General features: G+C 37.4%; 2 protein-coding genes and 1 non-coding gene across 3 annotated transcripts; 1 reads left to right on the top strand and 2 right to left on the bottom strand.

The window, feature by feature from the left end:
• Nucleotides 1-4,680: 4,680 nt before the first annotated feature.
• Nucleotides 4,681-5,028, bottom strand: LOC145797763 (uncharacterized). The gene has a single exon (XM_082885177.1). The coding sequence runs from the start codon at nt 5,026-5,028 to the stop codon at nt 4,681-4,683; it is 348 nt and encodes a 115-aa protein (XP_082741303.1).
• Nucleotides 5,029-13,279: 8,251 nt separating this feature from the next.
• On the top strand, nt 13,280-13,681 carry LOC145797764 (uncharacterized). The gene has a single exon (XM_082885178.1). It carries the CDS (start codon nt 13,280-13,282, stop codon nt 13,679-13,681), a length of 402 nt encoding a protein of 133 aa, XP_082741304.1.
• A 5,491-nt stretch (nt 13,682-19,172) lies between these two features.
• On the bottom strand, nt 19,173-19,389 carry LOC114288950 (uncharacterized). The gene is made up of 2 exons (XR_014337679.1): nt 19,330-19,389; nt 19,173-19,238 (listed from the first exon to the last, which is right to left on the bottom strand). It is a non-coding gene; the product is annotated as an uncharacterized LOC114288950 (transcript).
• Between the last annotated feature and the right edge of the window lie 3,016 nt (nt 19,390-22,405).

Here is a 22,405-nt window from a genome sequence, read left to right on the forward strand (position 1 = left end):
GTGTAAACAGTAGGTCTCAAACATGTCAAAGAAAAGTTGGGTCTCATATCGTTGGGTGTGTAACAAAATACAACCTGACGACACCTATCGTGTCATAACAAACGACAAGTAAACATTTATCATACCATATTATTATGGGTTAAAATGTGAACACTTTTGAGAGTTTTAAATATTTTCCTTATCCATTTTAATACAAACATTATTTCGTAGAAATTTCAAAATAAACATTCCAATTAATGTATCAAATTAAATAACATTACATATTATATTATTTTAATACTAAATATTTTGGTTAGCATTGCTATAAAATTTTTCGTTTCATAATTAATTTATAGTAACATATATATAATGGCACATAATATTCCGTGTTACTAAATTATTACCTATAATTGTAAATATTTAAAATATACTAACTATGACATGGAAACTGTTAAATATATTTAGGTCAAGTTTAACAAGTTGAAAAAAAGTTAAAAAGTCAAAATGTTATTTAAAAAGTTAAAAAGTTATCACTATTCATCAAAAGTAAAAAATTGTGACTGCACAACTCTCAATCCTAATTTTCCCTTACACACTAATTTATACAATTTTTTAATACACATTTTTTCATAAAAAGTCAAAAAATTAACCTAAATATTCATATTTTTTTTTTCAATTTTTTAATTCAAAAAAATAAAAAATATAATTATTTAAGACATTCCAAACAATCCCTTAATATACGTATGAATGTGCCATGTTCGTAAATATTATTAATATGGTCAAAAGGCCATTCTAAAATACACACCTTTAAAAGGAGTATGTATTACTTACACATGTTACAAGTTAAAAATAAAAAAATAAAATAAAAAGTCATTGTCAAGCACCACATAAAGTAAGAAACTTCTCATCTGTTAATTAGTGATACTCTCGGCTCAGGTTCAGTCAGGTGGCCTGCGATTCATCATTCGTTCTAATTTAGGTAAATTAACAATAATAATAAAAAAATCAATATTTATCTGCTTAGTTAGTGGATGTGAATGCGAATTGATAGGTGAATGATGATTGGTTTAGCAATTAAACTTTATTATCTTGATCTTTTTCATATTATTTTCTTGTAGTTCTTTATTGTTTGGGGTTCTACCTTTTCTATTTTTCATTTTTTATAATAAAAATAAAGACTTAGCTTTCAGATTTCATAAATAACTATAATTGCTAGATTAATAAAATGCCATTTTCTTTTGACTTTTATTTTTAATAAATGACCAGAAAAGAAAGAAATGCAAAAAAGGAAAGGAAGAAAAAAAAATAATACTAATAAAAGTAAAAATATAAATGTCTTTTTTTTTTAAGTTAAAAGAAATAAATAAAATTAAATAAAGACAAAGTAAAAACATAATAATATTTTTTTTACTTTTACTTTTATAAAATAATAATGTGTTGAGCAAAGTTGACATGTGTTTGAGTACAAAGGTGCAGCAAAATTTTAGGGATTTACGAGATTGGCCTAATTTGACAAGATAGTTAAAAGTCAAAATTTTATTTTTAATTTAATTTTCTCATATTTTTTATATATTTTTTTTAAAAAATTTAAAAAATCAAAAAACTAATTTTTAACCATTTTTTTAAAACATTACTTTGTGTTCGAGCACACTAGTGCAATGATGAATTGAGAAATTAAAGAAATTGTGACGACAAAGGTTGAAACGAAACTTTATTATATATTTACAGTAGTGCAAGAAATCATGATTAGATTTTTTTGTTTTTTTTTTTTCTAAAAGAAAAAAAAAAAAACTAAAGCATACCTGAGAAAAAAAAAAAAAATAAAGCATACCATGTTATCAGGGTTAGAACATGAGTGGTACGGTACGACCATTAATTTACCAAATGCGGCCACTTGAATTATAAAAACAATAATAATAAAGGTGTATTATTGTGGACACTACCCCCCACTATGAAAGACAATGGGTTATTTCTTTGGAAATTTCCCACTCGTTTCTCTTGGCAAGACAGAAATTAAAAAATAAAAAAAAAAATATAATCTAACGGTGATATCATGACATTAGTGACACATAATATCATTATTTAAGAGCATCTTCAACGGTTCATTATTTTTTTCATCAAATTTGAATAAAAAATAGTTCATTTTCTCAATCTGATATGACTGGCTCCAACGGTGTGCATCAAAAGAGAAGAGTCGACCGGTAAGGCTGTGAAATTTTTTTTTGTTTCCCTCCCTTTCTGTTCCCAATTCTTTTTACTACTTCTTTGATGAATCATTACAGAGCCTCCAAAATTTACAAGTACAGTGAAAAAGAATACTTGGCATGATTTGAGTAAAAACCAATTTCAAGACAAATCACAACAAACCAATGCAGCTAAAAGCATAAAAATCATTGATCTTGATACATTAAATACCCATAATGCCAAAATTAAGATAACAGTTAAAAGGCATAAAATTATGATCATGCTCAACAACAGATATGTTTCATATGGATAATATCATTATTCACAAGCTGATTTTGTGTCTGTTAAATTTAATGTATAAAGAGAAATAGAGAGAGAATAAATTGTATGTATTATTATTGATTGATATTATGTACATGGTTGGTCTCCTTTATATAGGAGATGTGGGTGGAGAGTAGGTGTAGTGGAGTAGGTGGAGTTGTGTAGTGGAGTAGGTGAAGTAGGTGGAGTTGTGTAGTGGAGTAGGTGAAGTAGAGTAGTTTTAACAGCCCCCCGCAAACTCAAGGAGGAGAGACACAAATCAACTTGAGTTTGGAAAATAAGAAAATAGACGAATACATAAAATAAAAGAGGATAGTAGACACTGTATGGTCGTGTCAGACCGTTGTAGCAGAAAATGTCTGGACAGTTTACGAGGTCACACCGGACCGATGGAGAAGCTAACCGGAATCAATGTCGGGACAATTTATGGGGTCATGCGGAACCGTTGTAAAAGCTAACCGGAATCAATGTCGGGACAGTTTATGGGGTCATGCCAGACCGTTGGAAAAGACACTGTATGAGTGGGTATATAGGCTGCCCAAAAGATATACATGTATATATCTATCGAGCCCTCAAAAGTCGCGCCCTCAAAAGGCGCGCCCACTGCATCAAAAGCCGTGCCCGACAGAAATCATCGAGCAGCGAGCCATCAAAAGGCGCGCCAGACACGCGGCGATGCACGTGATCGACAGAGCGCGTGTCGTCCTCTTCGTCATGGTCTTTATAAACCGAAGCGGAGGCTGTGCAAACCAAACGAGTCTGAAACATCTGAACATTTGCATTCTGAAACATCTGTAACCAACCCGTTCTGACATTACCAGTCTGAAATCGCTACTTTGCTGAAACACTTAGCAACCCAAAACATGGCCTCTTCTTCGCGTGGTCTGCTCACTCTCTTTCCAGACCTCAACGAGTCCACAAGAGAGATAACTGGTGCAGTTGCCCTTGAACCTCAACCAAGCGCCCTTGAGTTTGCTCCGTTGACTTTTCCTATGCGGTCTGTGGAGCAAAGAATGGCAGCGCAATCAGATATTGAGGCCAATCAGTATACATTGAAGTCATGTGTGAAGACGATGACTGCAGTCACAAACTTGTCGCACCGGCTTCAGAGTAGGACAAATGAGGTGCAGCAGTTAAACGCCCAACTGGCTCTGCTCCAGCGCATGTATAAGGATGCGCGAGCAGAGATATGTGTGCTAAAGGCGGAAAATAAGGAGCTGAAGCGGAAGGCCACCGTTATGTTCCGATTAGAGGTCCGCCATATGCTGCAATGGAGGAGCAAGGGGGAGTAAATGTGCTCGGTGGCGTGGGAAACACGGAGGCAACACCGTCAAGGACTGCCCAGGACGGAGGCAAAAAGAAGAGACCGGCGGCAGAGTAGAGAAGGGATAAGGAAAAAATCCCGCCTGTGGGTGGGTGTTTGTGTGGGTTGTGTTTTTTTTTTTTTTTTTTTGTGTGTGTAATTGTGATCGGGGTTGATCCTTGAGATGAATAAAATAAGGTAAGGTTTGGTGTGCAAATTTTTATCACACGAATTTGTGAAAAACAGCAAAGGTGTTTGGAATTTCTTTTTTTTTTTTTAATAATAATAATATATTAAGGTAGAAAGCATATGCGCTGGTGAGAGTTGCATAGAAAAGATATAAAGATAGGTGTGATAAAGAAAAGAATGGTGGTGGATAGAAAGTGATGCAGGTAGTGGAGACATAATGATGATGATAAAATATAATGATGGAGTTAAAATAAAATAAAATAAAATGATGATGAGATTTCAGGGAAAAAGAGTGCAGGTTGGGGGTAGTGCCCCTGCAAAAGATATATTTTTGTAGAGTGGGTCACATGGGTTTCGGTTTGTTCGTTTGTTTTTTTTTTTTTTTTTTGGAATGGAAAAGGAAAGATAAAATAAAATAAATAAAGGTAAAGCAGGGGTAGTGGGATGAGGAGTTTGCAGGAAGAATACAATCTATTATATATGATAGATATATAATAGATGGGCATAGGCAACAATGATGAAAGATAGATGGTTGGAAGTTGAAAAAGTAAACAAATATGAAGATATGATGAGGGGTGGGTGGCACAAGTGGTATTGAGATATTTTATGATTGTTTTGCATGGTCTCACCTGAACACCACTCACCCATCTGACCCCAAGAGAGAGAGAGAGAGAGAATACCGCTCTAAAGATCAGAGAGATGACTCAGTCAGATTCATCAGACGAGGCAGAGAACTTCATTTGGTCGAAGGCTTTGTGGTGAGCCCAGGACTCGATGGTGAGATCGGTCTTGGAGTTGAAGCCGAATCCGCAGATGACGATTGTGAGAAATCTGGTAATGTAGCAAGGAAGCTCCCAGTCCTCCCACTTCCACCGCTTCCCCGGCGGCGGAGGAGTCCGGTTGAAGAGAAAGCCGTTGGGCCGCTCCTGGTCCGCTGTTGCCCACCGGCTCGTGCCCGCGGTGGTGCGGCCGCCTACACGGGTGCGAAGGGCGGAGCTCAAGCAGTTCCGGAGCATAGTTGCGGGGGTGGCCAAGAGTTCCGGCGACGGCATTGTTGGTTGTTCAGAACGAGAGAGAGAGAGAGAGAGAGAGAGGACTGAACAGAGTGAGTGGAACCAAGAGTTCCGGCGACGGCATTACTGGCGCAGTTGCTTGCAACCAGACAAGGGCTCATCCTTCATAAAGCCCAAAATGGGTGTCTGAAGTCATTCCGTTGTTTCGGGTAAGGAGCACACGTGCGCGGTCCCGCCGTGGAGATTCGATTCTAACAACGCAGACACAGACAAATCAGAAGAAAGACTGCTGCAATTAGGAACATACATCATATTATGATCACGAGGTAGAGTGTTAGTTCGTGAAATGGCATTCTGGCGATGAGAGTGTGGGTGAGAGAACTGTCGAAGCTTTGGTTTTCACCAGAGGTAGCCATTGTTTCCGGTGACGGGAGAGAGTGATTGCTTGAGGTAAGTGATTCGGACAGGTCACTGTGAAAGCTCCATTGTGGCTGTTGTTGTTGTTGTTGTTGTTGAGAGAGAGTGCGTGGTGTTGATGAGGACTGATTTCACATAGCCATCACCAAACCCAGCCACACAGCCTTGACTCCCCCTAAAGAGAGAAGATAGTGCAGCCCATGCGAGATAAAAAGAACCAGATAGCCCGAGAGAAGATGCTGCCCATAGCTGTCTTCCTCCAACGGTTGAAAGCACAAAGAGGCTGAAGTACATAATTGAAATTGGCAAGGTTGATCTGAACAAGGCTTGTGCCTTCACTATGATGGAAGTCATGCAGAAACAGTTGAGAGATGAGAGGTCCGGCAGGCGGCCAAGGCGAGACTGCCACCCGCCGGTGAAGCGAAAATACTAGGTTCTTAACCTTGCTCTGATACCATGTTAAATTTAATGTATAAAGAGAAATAGAGAGAGAATAAATTGTATGTATTATTATTGATTGATATTATGTACATGCTTGGTCTCCTTTATATAGGAGATGTGGGTGGAGAGTAGGTGTAGTGGAGTAGGTGGAGTTGTGTAGTGGAGTAGGTGAAGTAGGTGGAGTTGTGTAGTGGAGTAGGTAAAGTGGAGTAGTTTTAACAGTGTCGAAGCTGCTCAAGCAGATTCCGAAAGCTTGGAAGGCGGAGAGTGGGTATCAATAATCCATGGTGAAGATGTCTTTTCCAATCTTTCCAAACTGTAAAATTACCTTTTCTTGCTCTGCAGTTAGCATGTTGTGAGACGGATCAACAGCAGCCACAAGCTGGAAATTTTTAACAGAAGCAACAGTAACACCTATTTAAACCTGTTCCTCAAAATAAACCAGTTCGCACTTGTGCAAACTTGTTCCAAAAAAATAAACAATGTGCAGAATTGAGGAAACCGGTCGACTGGTGGGTCAACCGGCCAAACATCCGACTGGTTGATCGGTCGGCCCACCCCAACGTTATAGCACAGTGAAATACTGAAATTGCGAGCTTGTTCTCAGTTTGATGAAAGTTTTATTCCATTCTCATTTTAATATCAATTTGGTGAAACCATTAGAATGAGAAAAAGTGACTATTTCATCAAATTTTAAATCTGATGCAAGGCTTGATACACCGTTGGAGATGGCCTAATAATATATTAATATACAAATATAATAAATTTCACCATATAGATGTGATAGTTACTAAATTGTTATAATTGAACAGTAATATTCATCATTTCATATGTTCTTTATTATTGATTATTTATACCACGTTCGGTGTTGATGTGATAATCACCATCACATTGATCTTTTAAGATTTACCAAAAAACAAAAAGGGAAAAAAATTGTATTATTCAGTGTAATGGTTGGTTCCAAAAGCATTATAACATAGACTTACATGTAGACGACGATGGAAAGATCAACGTCGTCCACTAAGGGACAAAATAGGGATGTCTTAGATATTTCGATGAAGTGCTTGCCAGCTACTGTCATAACATTGTTAGAAAATGTGTAAAACTATTTTGACATATATGAAAAATATATTGAAAGGGTCCAGATTCTCTATAGTCCACAGTGAATTGGATGGTGTTGTTTGTGTCTATGAGCCCACCACGGGTCCAATTTCAATGATCCGAACCATAATGTGTAAAACTCGTCGAGTACTTTATCTTTGTAAAAAAATCACGTTGATCAGATATCAATAACTACTTGATCGGTATACATTTTTGTCAACAATTTATGACAAAATATAATCTGATCAAATAGCTATCGATATCCAATTAAAATAATTTTTTACAAGAATAAACTACTCGGCGAACCCTACATATTGAACGCTTTGAATCATTAAAATTGGATATATGGTGAGTCCCACAAGTTCAACAGTATGCTTCAATCTGATTTCAAACTGAAGAGAAGCCTAATCCATATTAAAATTATATAAATTAAGTCATTTTGTAATTTTTAAAGACAACTCTTGAGATTTTTATTAACAAGACCCTTCTTAAAATCACCAACACCCATGAATGTGCAGCATGAGGGGAGTGGAAGAAGCCCATATATTTTTCTAAATAAACCTATCATTCCGTCCAACAGAGTTTTTTCAGGACCTATATTGACTGAACTTAATGGAAGATGAAAAACCTATATTTGAGAGAACTTATTGGAAGATGCCCATTGTAAACAGGAACATGAGAGGAGAGGCATTGAACTCTCTTAATGTAGGCATCTAAATTACATAATAAAGGTAAGCCTAGAGCTTAGACCAACTTAAACAGAGCTCCACAGGCTATAAAAACAACCCAAATCCTACAAGAAAATCATATCCTGCACAACTTTGAAGACGGATTTGACCAAGTTCTCTAATTGTGAATTAATTTTTTGGCATCTGTATCCAAATTGCATTGTTTTGTTGCATGAAGTTTCCCACACTAAAACATGAGATTGAATCATTTTAACAAACAATATTTATTAACTAGAATCACTAATAATCTCCATCAACAAATGAAACTGAAGGACAGATTCATGTTGACACCCCAATAGTTGGAAACTTGGAACTGGGGTACATTCCTTGCAGTGACACCTGTTTCTCCCCTCCAGAATGAGGTTTAAATAATACTCACCACATTTGGGTTTAGACCAGTGGTCCACACTTTAGGTTGTGGTGTGGGGAAGGTCAGAAGTTCGAGCTAATAGAACAGTGACGACCCTTTTTAGTTGTAATATAACTTTTTGCTCTATAATATAACTAACATTCCATAATTTAGTAATGAACAATGTAAAATAGTTCGAGAATAGCAATGTTACTCCAATGGTTGAGTTGCTATTTTTTACCTTAACCAACACTAGACCAACATTTTTAGGACAACTCCAGCCAAACAACCGCCCAGACAATCGGAGGGCTTGCAATGACTTCTTTAGCTATAGGTAAAGTTTGTGCCGAATTTGACACAAGATATAGCTGCTGCTGCTATTTTTAGCAGCACCAATGCCTTACCGTTGGAGCACCACTCAATTCCCACACCTGCTATATTATAACAATAGCAGCTCCAATGCCTTACCGTTGGAGTTGCTCTCACATTGTTTTGATCTATTTTGCACTTTACTCTCTACTATTTACTAATTCCATCAAAATTGACAAAAAAAATGCCACAAGCCCCCATTTTTTCAGAGTTGGTGTGGAAAAAAAGACGTCAAATTACAAAGCAAAAAGACAATTTTGCCCTCTCCCCATCTTCCCATTTTAAAACCTTAACCCTAATCCTCTCACCATCCCGCCAATACCACCACCACCTCCCCTCCTCCCCATGCCACTGCCAACAACCCTCCCTCCCTAGCCCCCAGCTGCAGCCCTGTTGACGCCTCTTCCTCCTGACACAACCCGCGTTGCTGCCTCTTGTTCCCTCCCTAGCCACCATCGTCACACTCTGTCCTTGTTGCGCAAGGAAACTGATTCAATTGGTAATATTGCTGACGTATGTCTATAGCATGAAACTGCAATGGAAGAAAATAATAGGAAAAAAAACTGACATCCACCACCTATTTGTAGGCTTGTTGCTCTTCATGCAAGGCAGCCACCGGTACAAGGCCTTTTTTTTTTTTTTTTTTGGGTTGGTGTGTGTGTGTGTGGAAGCCTCTACAAAAGGTTCGTAATTGATATATGCATGTGAGTATTTGCATCGTTTAGCCTAAATGATTGAATCTGGGTTGAATATGGCGGTGGTTAATTGTGACACAGCAGTGGGTTTCAGTGAAGGGGTAAGAGTGTGTCACAACAGTGAGGATGTAAAAGTCAATTCGCATTTTCCGTTAACAATGTTAATTGTGCACTTCAGTCCCAAACCATGGGAAGATCAATTGACATGTTTTTAAATGGCAGGCAAAATGCTTTGGGGCAAAACTCCAAGGGGATAAAGAGAATTTTTCCCTATAATTATTACCAGCATCCTCTTAAGAGTAGTTAAAACCATTTAAGTGTATTGGCCATTCTACAAGAACAGTTAGGAAGGCAGAAACAAGACCAGCTCCATGTTACCTTCTGAACTGAATTCGAAGTTGTTTTTTAGGTGAAAGGTTGATCTAGTAATGTGAAATTAAAGTCCTCAGAAAAATCTCAAATCCAAAGAGCAGAAGACTGAAGATACTTGGAAGAGCCAACAGTGGCTCTCAGAAGAAGTTGATTGATTGTCATTTTCTTCAGGCATCAAACCAAGTTAAGAGTAGTAGTTCTTGTAAAGTCCAGTAACATATCCCATTTTCAGATTCACCAATCCAGCTAAAAGTTATATTGAATATCTAACAAAAAAAAGATTTTCCACCAGATTTTTTTTATGCCATATTCAAATTTGTGACAATTAAATTGATTCCCTCTCCTAACTTGGATTAAACAACCTGGAGCTATTGAGTGGAATTTACAGCATTAGGTTCCTAAACAAGATTTTTAACAAGCAGTTGTCAGATTACAAACACAGCATACTAGTTTCCTATATTTCCTGCAGGAATGCTGTTGGCAAACTCCACACATAAACAAAGTTGGCAAAACTTAAACGCCTTGACCATGAAGAAACTAGCTTTGGCAGTCCTGTAGAAGCACAAACCAGAAGACAAATTTTGGCAGCATCATGGCACTATTCCTATTGCCTACTGGAGGTACATGGGTCCAACCTACAACGTGTCATTGTCACGTGTCAACCCCGCAAGTTGACATGTGGACCAATTACTATTGGGCAAGCGCTGTAGCCATGCTCGTTTGTGCCAAGCCCATCCATACTCAGACACAACGCATATCAGGGTCACTCGGTTGTCTAGCTCACCGACAACCCCAATGAGCAAGGCCCTCAGTCTTGAAGAACTAAGACGTGCCACGCACGCCACCTAGGCTGGGATCATCAGGCCCTAGGCACCTCACTCGCTCAGGACCACAAGAGGACATGTGAATTGGAGGTTGGTGCTTAAGGATTTGTCTCAATGCTCACCAAGCTCTCCTTCTCATTGGGGCAAGGTGCGCTCATACTGGACTTGGAAAGAAAAGGGCCTTGACCAAGACTAGATACCTCGATGGCCATATCATACCAACCTCTGAGTCCTCTGACACACCTAGAATCTAGGAAGCACGGATACAGATACGGGATACGGATACGATACGATACGGATACGGCGATACGACAAAATTTGAAAAACTAGGATACGGGTACGTCGGGGATACGTTCGTAAAAAATATTATTTTAACAATTTTTAGTAATGCAGTATGCATAAAAATAAAACCTAAAGCAAAAGACAACTTGATGAAGAAGAAAGATTAAAGCAAAAAACAACTTGATAAAGAAGAAAGATTCCTATAAAACTAAGAGTCTTCAAGGTCAATAGCTTCAACTTGTTCCCCTTCATCAGTGAATATCACAAGACCTTAGCTAAAGCCAAAAAACCATTCTTAAATAAAAATTTCAGCAAATATACTTTTTTAAGTCATCAATGATAGCCTAGGAAGCACAGATACGGATATGGTGATATGGGGATGTGGATATGGCGATATGTCAAAACTTGAAAAAATATGATACGAGTACAGCGGGGAAACATTTGTAAAAGAAAAATTATAATTTTAATAATGTAATATACATGAAAATAAAACTTAAAGTAAATTAATAAGTAAAGAGAGGGATTCCTATTAACTTAAAAGTGCTCAAACATTCATAAAACATCTAAAATTAAAAGCAAAAGCAAATGCAAATGCAAATTAAACATCATCCTTACATGCCAACATCAAAAAAAGAATGAGAGCAGAGAGAAGAAACGTGAGAGAGTGAGAAAGCGAGAGAGAAGTGAGAGAGACAACAAGGATACATCAATTTGACAAATTCTATTACTTTAACTATCACTATATTCCTTTTATCAAAGAATTAAACAAAATATTATAAGTAATATGTAACTTCGAGTATCCGATACTTCAAAATTAAGTATCCGATACTTCAAAATTAATAAAAAATTAATTAAGAAGTATCCGATACTTTTAAGAAGTATCCGATACGTATCCGCAAGTATCCGAGGAGTATCGGTATCCGAGGAGTATCTGATACGGATACGTCACCCTTTTTGAAGTATCCGTGCTTCATAGCCTAGAATGGATGTATCATATCATATATACCCTTTGTCCACGTATGATATAGCCCGGGTTTGTACTAGGAGTTGTAGAGTTGCCAATTGCCCTCCACTTCGCCTAGCGAAGGAGATTGAGCCAGCTCCCACTTGCTTGCTACCACAGATAAAGAGGCTCACCATGCAAAAAATAACAGAACTTCATCAGCTTGCTCTTCGGCATAACTTTCTATGGCCACCCTCCTTTTTCTACACTATGAAGCACAAACACCTATCCAAAGGTCACATACAATTGTCCGACACGTGTCGAACATGGACACAAGCCGGACACGTTGGGAGCACGTTACGAACATGCTGAGGACTATTTTTTTTTTTCAAAAAAATACAATTTTTAATTTATTATTATTTTTTTTACTAAAATAACATGTCTAAAGTTGATAAATTTGATAAAATTAAATATTTCACATAAAATACATAATAAATACTTAAAAATATGAAATAATAAATATATAAAATTATATTTTTGCACGTGTCCTTAACGTGTATCCTGCATTTTTAAAAAAATTATGTGTCTGTGTGTCTGTATCATGTCATGTGTTCATGCTTCTTAGAAATTGGACTTGGCTTTATCCTCTCCCAACTCTGGTGATCCTCAGCCATATCAGTGCCTGCCATCTTCCCCAAGGGCACTTCTTAGCTAGCTCACCCTCTCACCATCTATGAAGTACAAATACTTCAAAAAGGGAGACATATCCATATCATATCCGTATCGGATACCGATACCGATACTCCTTGGATACTCTCAGATACGTATCAGATACTTCATTTTGAAATTTATCAAATTGATATATCCTTCTTGTTTTTGTTAGAATGTGTTAGGAAAGTTCCTATGTTATTCTTATTCAATATCTTTATTTGTTGTAATGGGCCTTTATTTAGGCCTTAACTTATGTTTATGATTTAATAAAAAAGGGTATAAGAAACATACCCTAACTTTTCTCTTCTCAAAAATAACATGGTATCAGAGCCACTCTAAAAATAAAGTAAAAAAAAAAAAAACACAAGTCGCACCACCACAGCACCAACACCGCACCACCACCCCAGACCGACAGCACCAAGTGCCTCCTCCTAGGGCTCCGACAGCCCCAGTTGCAGCTACCTAGGGCTCCGACAGCCCCAGTCAAAGCCACAGCTCCAATCGAAGGCCTAGGCACAACCCCTAAGGCTTCACCAGCACCCTAGGGCTCGTCGGAGCCTTACTTCTCCAACCCTGGTCTGTCGGCTGGCCTGGAGACCCAGGGTCTGTCGGCTGGCCTGGAGACCCAGGGTCTATCTTCGTCAACATCTCTCTCGGTCTCTGCATGTAACGCTTTTGTCTTCATCTCTCTCCCTGTCTTCATAATATGTAACTCTTCTTCGTAATCTCTCTCCGTCTGTCTTCTCAAAAAAAAAGAAAAGGAAAAAAAAAATGCTCTCTTAAATTTGTTTTAAATTCATTATTATATTCTTCCATCTTCCGAGTTTGTGATTCATCCACGGTTTGTTTGTGAGGGTTCCGTCACACCGTCTTTATGGTGGAATTGACTAGTGAGTCTACTACTTCGCAGCCTGCTACTCAGGGCACGAATCTTGTTTTGACTACTACTACGACCGATTCCCTCCACCCTGGCCAGAAAATCACCACCTCTCTTTAATGGTCAGAACTATCTAGCGTGGTCGCAAAATTTGAATATATTTTTAAAGAGCAAAGGGAAGATGGGATATGTTGATGGGCGTGTTCAGGTTCCCAGTATCACCGATATAGGTTATGATCAGTGGGAGATTACCAATTCTCTTATCATGGATTGGTTGATACAATCCATGGTTCCGGAGATTGGTGAGGGATACTTGTCTATAGACACAACACAGGATATTTATGAGGCTATGGCCGCTACGTATTCCTGCAAAGGCAATTTCTCACAGACTTTTGAGTTGCGACGCTCCATTGACTGGTCCGTTCAGGGTGAGATGACTATTCTCCAGTATTTTACTTTCCTTAGCAATTGGTGGAAGAGACTTGATCATCTCAGGACTACAAGCCCGTCTGTCTCACGAATTCTGCTGGTTATCGGAAATTTGTTGAACAAATGCGGGTCTTCAAGTTTTTGGAAGGCTTGAATATGGAGTTTGATCCTGTTCAGAGTCGTGTGCTTGGTATGGATGCGCTCCATTCTCTCCAAGAAGCGTTTGCTTATGTGCAGAATGAGAAGAGTCGTCGTTCTGCTATGCTTTTGGCTGCCTCTTCTGATCGATCTACCCTGGTTTCTGCCCCCTTTTGAGATGGGCATCGTGGTTCTTGTCCTCCTTCTGAGAAGGATACCCTCTTCTGTGATTTTTGTTGTCGCCCTCGCTACACACGTATGACTTGTTGGAAGTTGCATGGGCAGCCATCTAGGGGTCGTGGAGACCGTTTTGGTTCTCGAGGAGATCGCTCAAGACAGTCTCGAAGCCGAGGGCCCAATGCCCGAGCCCATCATTCTAATACAGTTGAGCCACTGTCCACAGCTCCAGTTGATCCATCTATTGATATCTCTAGGTTTTCTACTTCTGAGTTGGAGGTTGCTCTTCGCCACTTGCTAGACCGTCGGGCATCTAGCTCATCTTCAGGTAACATTGCCCATTCAGGTAACTTAGCTTCTTCTCTACAAGTGTTTTCCTCTCTCATCAAACGTTGCCTTGGATTATCGATTCTGGTGCTTCCGACCACATGTCTAGTTCTTCTGATTTGTTCTCCGCATATACCCCTTCTTCAGGGCAGGATAAAGTTCGAATTGCTAATGGTACCATTTCTTCTGTGTCTCGGAAAGGTTTAATTCATGCCACTTCTTCTTTTTTTTTATCTTCTGTCCTATATGTTCCCAATTTTAGTGTTAATTTTTTGTCTTTAAGTCGTATTACTCGGGACTTAAATTGTAGTGTGACCTTTTTCCTGATCATTGTTTGTTTCAGGACCTTATCACGAGGAAGATGATTGGCAGTGGTAGACACGAGAATGGTCTCCATATCCTGGATCAAGCAAACAAGTTGGCTCATTCATCCATTCAGTTTCCATCTACCAAGGAAGACATTTGGCTGTGGCACCACCGTCTTGAGCATCCATCTTTTTTGTTACTTGAGCATCTTTTTCCCTCTGTTTTTTTGAAAAATAATGTTTCTGAGTTTCATTGTGTGTCGTGTCAACTTGGCAAACAACACATAACTTCTTTTGCTCCTTCTATTAATAAAAGTTTAGTTCATTTTTCTTTGATTCATTCTAATGTATGGGGTCCCTCTCGTTTTGTGTATTTAAAGGGTCAAAGATGGTTTGTCACATTTATTGATGATTGTTCTAGGACCACTTGGGTGTATCTTATGAAGGACAAATGTGAGGTGTTTTCTATGTTTCAAAATTTTCATAAAATGATTTGCACTCAGTTGGGGGCCGTTATCAAAATTCTGCGTTCTGATGATGGGGGAGAATACATTGACTCTGGCCTTGCAAGCTATTTTGCTACTCATGGTATTATTTATCAAACTTCTTGTTCCAATATCCCTCAACAGAATGGTGTTGCCAAGCGTAAAAACCGACATCTTCTTGAAATTGCGCGTTGTTTGTCCTTTGAAATGCAGGTTTCTCGATCCTATTAGGGGGGAAGCGGTTCTCACTACCGCCTTCCTCATCAATCGTCTTCCTGCCCAGGTTCTTCACAAACAAACTCCTCTTTAGTTTCTGTTCGGATTCCAATCTTCTGCTACCTTCTCCATTCCTCCCAAAACCTTTGGGTGTGTGTGTTTTGTTCATAACCATTCTCCTACTCGTAGTAAGTTGGATCCTCGGTCTCTTCGGTGTGTCTTCCTGGGTTACTTCGCCACCCAAAAGGGCTATAAGTGTTATCATCCCCCCTCTCGACAATGGTTTGTCTCTATGGATGTGTCTTTTTTTGAATCTCAGTCCTACTTCCTATCCTCCTGGTGTCCCAGTCATCTCTTCAGGCGGAGCCTTGGTGTGAAGAGACTCCTGTATCACTACCATCACCATCAGCTATTGAGACTCCTATATCACTACCATTAGCCATTGAGACTGTTGAGACTATTATTACTAGTGACCCAACTATTGAGAATGTTGACTCTCAATTTGCAGTGAAAGACGGCAAAGTGTACGTCAAGGACAAGGGTAGACATAAAGTTACTTGGGTACAAGAGACCAATTCGGATTCTCCACTGCTATCTTCTTCTTTTGATGAGTGTCCAGAATCCTCTCCTTCTGATGAACCTCCAGGTAACTCAATTCTTTCTGATCTAGATGTTCGCATTGTTAAAAGGAAGGGGGTTAGGTCTTGTACTCAACATCCTATTTCTCATTTTGTCTTCTACACTAATCTGTCTTCTTCCTATAAAGTTTTTATGTCTGAAGTTTCTTTTGTGAGTCTTCCTTCTAATTTTCAGGATGCTCTTTCTACTCCTGAGTGGAAGCATGCCATGATTGAGAAGATGAGAGCTCTTACTAAAAATGGCACTTGGGAATTGGCTGCGTTACCTAAGGGTAAATGACCTGTTAGTTGCAAGTGGGTGTACACTATAAAGCACAAAGCCGATGGTTCAATCGAACGTTACAAGGCTAGATTGGTGGCCAAGGGCTTTACTCAGACTTATGGAGTAGACTATCAGGAGACATTTGCACCTGTTGCTAAGATGAATTTTGTCAGAGTTCTTCTCTCCCTTGACTCTAATCTTGACTGGCCTCTCCATCAATTTGATGTTAAAAATGCTTTCCTCCATGGAGATCTAGCAGAAAAAGTGTACATGGATATTCCCCTAGGCTTGAAGGATGTTAAAACCACAGGAAAGGTGTGCCGATTACGCAAGCCACTTTATGCCCTTCAGCAATCTCCTAGGGCTTGGTTTGAGAGGTTTACTCAGGCCATGCTGAGATATGGTTTCAAACTGATCATACTTTGTTTGTAAAACACTCCTCGCATGATAAAACAACAGCTCTCATTGTCTGTGTGGATGATATTGTACTCACAAGGGATGATGTTGAGGAGGTTCTTCGGTTAAAGGAGTATTTGGCTAATGAGTTTGAAATCAAAGACTTGGGCAGCTTGAAGTACTTTCTAGGCATTGAGGTTGCTCGGTCCAAAGATAGTATCTTCATATGTCAACGAAAGTATGTGCTTGATTTGCTAAAAGAAACGGGAATGCTTGGAAGTAAAGCTTGTGATACACTACTAGAGTCCAGACTAAAGCTTAGTAAGAATCAAGAAAGCTAGCCTGTAGACTAGGGGAGATACCAGAGACTAGTGGGTAGGCTTATTTACTTATCCCATTCGCGTCCTGATATTGCTATTGCAGTGAGTATGGTTAGTCAGTTTATGCATGCTCCACGTGCAACTCACTTAGAGGCGGTTATGCGGATTATGGGGTACTTGAAATCTTCTCCGGGAAATGGTCTCTATTTCTCAAAGCATGGCCATCTCAATGTGAAGGTATATACAGATGCTGATTGGGCAGGCTCAGTAACTGATAGAAGATCCACCTCTGCCTATTGTACATTCGTTGGAGGAAATCTAATTACTTGGAGAAACAAGAAACAAAATGTTGTTGCGCGGTCTAGTGCAGATGTCGAATTCAGAGCTATGGCTCAAGATGTGTGAGCTTTTATAGATTAGATTATTATTGCGGGATTTGGGGATTCATCAGACAGATTCTATGAGGCTATACTGTGACAATAAGGCCACCATTAATATAGCCTACAATCCGGTTCAGCATGATCGGACCAAGCATGTGGAGATTGATCGGCATTTTATCAAGGAAAAGCTTACTAATGGCATTATATGTACGCCATTCGTGCAGTCTGGGGATCAACTGGCTGATGTGCTTACCAAAGGATTAGGGACTAAACCATTCCGTGACATTCTCAACAAGCTGGGCATGAGAGATATCTTCGCACCAGCTTGAGGGGGTGTTAGAATGTGTTAGGACATTTCCTATTTTATTCTTATTCAGGCCTCGTTTGGGAACAGGCTAATTTAGTAACTTTTTGGCTAATTGGCTAAAAAAGTAAGTAAAAAAAACTAGTATGTTTGGGATGACTTTTTGACTAATTACGAAAAGCTGTGCAAAAAGTAGAGAGAAGCCGTAATTGTTGACTTTTTGGTATGACTAATAGGCTAATTGGCGAATTTAGTAACTTTTTGGCTAATTGGCTAAAAAGGTAGCATCCCAAACGAGGCATCAGTATCTTTATTTGTTGTAATGGGCCTTTATTTAGGCCTTAACTTATGTTTATGATTTAATATAAAATGATATGAGAAACCACTCATACTTAACTTTTCTCATCTCAAAAATAACAGTTTTATCCATGTCGCCTATTACTATATAAAAAGTAAAGATTAACAAGAGAATATAATAATAATAAAATTAAATATTAATAAATAAATAAGCAAGTAAACTTAAATATAACATTTTTAGTAGTGCCAAAGGAAAAAACACATGGACAAGTTGTAGATTGTTCTATTATTATAATATAAACATATTAAACTTGATATTGAAATGAATTACTTGTAAGACCTATTGGAAATTTAAAAAGTAAACAAGCTATTGTCTTAAATTAATACCTAATTTTTAAAAATTAGTGTTTAGCATTATAAAATTGTGATTTCTCAACATTCTTGAGCTTATGTGTAACTCACTACTAATAATTTTTTTTAAAATATTTTTTTACGAACGTATCCCGACCATACTTGTATCCTATTTTTTAAAATTATGGCGCATCACCGTATCTGTATCGCATAGTATCATATTCATATTGTATCCGTATCTCATATTCATATCGGTGCTTCCTAGCTCACCATCTACACCTACGAATAATGTGGCATATAAATAAAGAAAACCTTTGACTCTGCAAAGAGCACTGAAAAACTTATCACAATCACTTGATGCCAAGAAAACTCCATCTCCATTTGTAGCACTTTCAAGTTTTCAAACAATTAAAATACAGTTTTCGTAAAAATTTACATCCATAACCCTATTCAATTTTGCAACATTGCTGCACATAAATGAGCTCAGTTCCAGTATGAAAAAATTGAAATAGGTACAAAAAATTACAACTCTGAAATGAAACCTCTGGATTTCTGCTGTTGAACTTAAAATTGAATTGAAGAACTAATGAACTAAAACCTAAAAAGTTAAAAATTAGAATAATCTGCAGTAATAATCACAATGGTCAACCCAACAAAAAATCAACAGCTCAAGAGAAAAGGCATCACAAGCAAATTAAGATAAAGTGCAAATTAACAATTACCAAAAGTTAAAAACATTGTGACAGCAAAAGATATGCATAAAAGATGAGAAATTACAGAAATCACAAACAAATTCCGCAATAATTGCTTCAACTAGAAAAGAGGGACTCATCGATATCGATTTTGATCTTCTCGGTGTCGTCGAAACGGTCCTTCTTGGGTGGTGCTGGAGGAACCGGAACCCTCGGAGGTCCTCTCCCCTTCTTCTTGTTCCGAGGCCTTGCCTATATACATACACATAAAGAGCATCAACAACACAATTCAAATGAAAAAAAACCCCAAAATTCCATCAAACAAACAGAACCTAGAATAGAGCTACGAAGCACTCACATTTCCGAAGGAGTGGTTGAATCGCTTCCCTCTGGCGGTCTTCTTGTCGCCTCTGCCACAGTAAACTGAGACAACAACAAAACAAAATTCAGATTGAAGCAAGAATACAAGAATATATATAAATTTATGGAGTAAGATATGCGTGAATGTTCATACTTAATGGGAGTGATGAAGAGGTTGAGAGTGAGAAGGAAGAAGTTGGGAGAGAGAGAGAAGAGAGAGATTGGGATCGAGAGAAGGAAAGCGTGGGGGAGAGAGTGAGAGATTTGGAGGAGGCCATTGGAAGAGCTCCGACTCCGACTAACAGCAGCGACGCCATGAGAGAGAGAGAGAGAGAGAGAGAGAGAGTGTTCAGATATGAAGATAAGACGGGAAGGCCGACCAGTTCTTTTTTATGGGTGATTGATTGGTGGGTAATAAAACGCGACGTTTCGTTTAGGGTGGGGGACGGGCCTGCTGATCCGACCCGCATTTTTACACCTGACTTTGTTTTGAGAGATGAAAGATGAGACTCAATTGAATTGGAATTAGGATTATGGTCCCGTTTGATAGAGCTGTGAGAAAGTGTTTATAGTTTATACTTAAACAGTTTATAACTTATAACTATTAACATAAGTTGATTTCTGATTTATAAATTAAGTATCTTCTGCCCCACTCAAAGAATAAGCTGATTTGTGACTTCTAAAAAGGTATAAGTTATAAGCTAAACCAAACATATCAAAATAGCTTAAATTAAGCTGAAAGCTGAAATAAGCAGCTTTTAAGCTGCACCAAACAGGGCCTATGTCAAATATCGCTTAATCAATTAAAGTTGTATTAATTTGTATTTGTTAACTTTTAAATTTATAATTTATTTTTGAAATCACTTTATTATAGTTAATACATATATATTTTTAATTTATAATTAAATATCAAAGTAACAATGAGTGTGAGAGATATTTAATATTTGAAACTTATTACAAATTAATAGTTATATATATAAAATATTATGTAAAATTAATTTGTGTTATATATATGAAAAATATTATGTAAATTTGTATTATATATTATGCAAATATTTGATAATTGGTTAGAATATTCTTCAATTCGTCAATCCGTCATTCCGTTTATAATTTCTCTCAAACCGTCTGAATCATACCGCGCACACTCTTAGGAATAATCACCCTTCCATACATCATCTCTCCATATTTCTCTATACTTACCTTATAGGTTTTAATCCGAATTTACATTGACAACCCAAATCGTTTATCTTGTAGGTCTCAAAATAAAAAGTCATTCATGCAAAAAATTATACTTTATCCAAAATTATAAATATAAAAATAAATAGCATTTTATTTTATAAAATGAATGATAAAATGTAATTAAATTTAAACCATCTATTTTATAAAAACAAAATACGATTTATTCTCATATTTATAGTTATTCAATGAAACTAATTTTTTGCATATATAACTTTCATTGTAGGATCTATGAGATAGACGATTTAAATCATCAGTACGAGTCTGAATTAAAACCTATAAAAAGAGTATGAAAAGGTAAGACATGGAGGGGAATTTATCCCGGCTCACTTAATAGTGAGCCGTGTCTATAAAAATTTTGTCTATTTTAAAAATTTGTTAAGAATTAAGAATTTATAGGACTATGAAACCTTTCTAATACTTGAGTTATTGATATCTAATCATATTGATATTTTAAGAGATTGAAGATAAAAGGATTACAAAATAACAAAGTTATATTCTATATATAAGAAGACTTTTATGTAATTTCATAGAGGGTATGGCTTCTGTCTAGTCCGGGATTGGACTGGACCGTGTTGTTGGGCCTGTGGGGGCCCACCACGGGTCCCGTTTTGATAATCCACTACAGGAAAACATAGCAAAAAACACGGAGTTTTAGCGACGCCGCGCCCCCCGTCGCAAAAAACGGTTTTTTGCGACGGTAACTGCACCTGTCGCAAATAATAGCCTTTAGCGACGGTACTGACCCGTCGGTAATGAAACCAAGCAGAGGGGTCGGAAATGCGGAAGTATTAGCGACGGTAAATAAAACCGTCACAAAAAACCTTTTTTTTGAGACGGCATATATCATTTGCGACGGAAATTTGCCGTCGCAAAAAAGGATTAATTCAAACGGCGCCGTTTTGCCTTCTATTTGCGACGGTCTACATCATACCGTCGCAAAAAGTCCAAAAAAAAAAACCCTTCTTTTTCCTGTTGGCTACCGCTCGATCCTCCTCCCCAAATCCCTAACTTCACCCCCAAATTCCCCAAACGGCCTACGAGGAAGACAGCGGTGGTGCAGCGGCGACGGCTCCGGCGACAAGAGTGGTGCTCCGGCGACGACTCTCTCTCCCTCTGCGTATGCTCTCTCTCTCTCTCTCTCTCTATCTCTCTCTCTCTCTCTCTCGGTCTGTGTATATATATATAAATCTGTCTATATATATATATGCAATGTATATAAATCTATATATATATATATAAATCTGAAATCTGTCTATATATATATATATATAAATCTGTTTATCTGAAAGCTATATATATAAATCTGTCTATATATATATATATATAAATCTGTCTATATATATGTATATAAATCTGTTTATTAATAACATACTTTAATTAAGAACATACTTTAATTAATAAATCTGTCTATATATATGTATATAAATCTGAAATCTGTCTATATATAACAGATTTGTCTCATGGTTATTAATAAATCTGTCTATATATATGTATATATATATATATATAAATCTGTTTATTTTTTAATTATTATCAACATTTATCAATTATTATCAATTAGTGTTTTTAATTTTTTTAATTATTTTTATGGTTGTTTTCATTTATATCTCTTCAACTATTATCATTTTTTTTTCTATTTCATCCATAAATTATCAATTTTACCATTCAATCATTCAAGTTTTTTATTTTTTTATTTTTTCCAAATCATATGCTCTAATTAGAAATAGTTTGTCAAAATCAGTAACAGTAGCAACCTAACATAATGTGAAAAATTTTAATCTTATAATTTAGACAACCACATCATCCGGCCAAACAACTATTTTCTTATTCATATTATATTAGAGCATCTCTATCAAAATAGTTATTTTTATTTTTTTAATTAAAACAGTGATTAAATCACTAAATTTCAACTCCATTGAACTAATAACTATCAAGTTAGCTATTTTAGTTTTCGTAGTTTTGGCTCAGTAAATGCAGTTAGTAGTTTCAGC

This window comes from Camellia sinensis, chromosome 8 (assembly GCF_055761805.1).
Source record: "Camellia sinensis isolate YWXY chromosome 8, ASM5576180v1, whole genome shotgun sequence".
In the NCBI taxonomy this organism is placed as follows: Eukaryota; Viridiplantae; Streptophyta; class Magnoliopsida; order Ericales; family Theaceae; genus Camellia; species Camellia sinensis.

What these genes read in the sequence shown, in the direction of transcription:
- LOC145797763 (XM_082885177.1), bottom strand. Translation starts at nt 5,028, where the DNA reads ATGCCGTCGCCGGAACTCTTGGCCACCCCCGCAACTATGCTCCGGAAC.
- LOC145797764 (XM_082885178.1), top strand. Translation starts at nt 13,280, where the DNA reads ATGGGATATGTTGATGGGCGTGTTCAGGTTCCCAGTATCACCGATATA.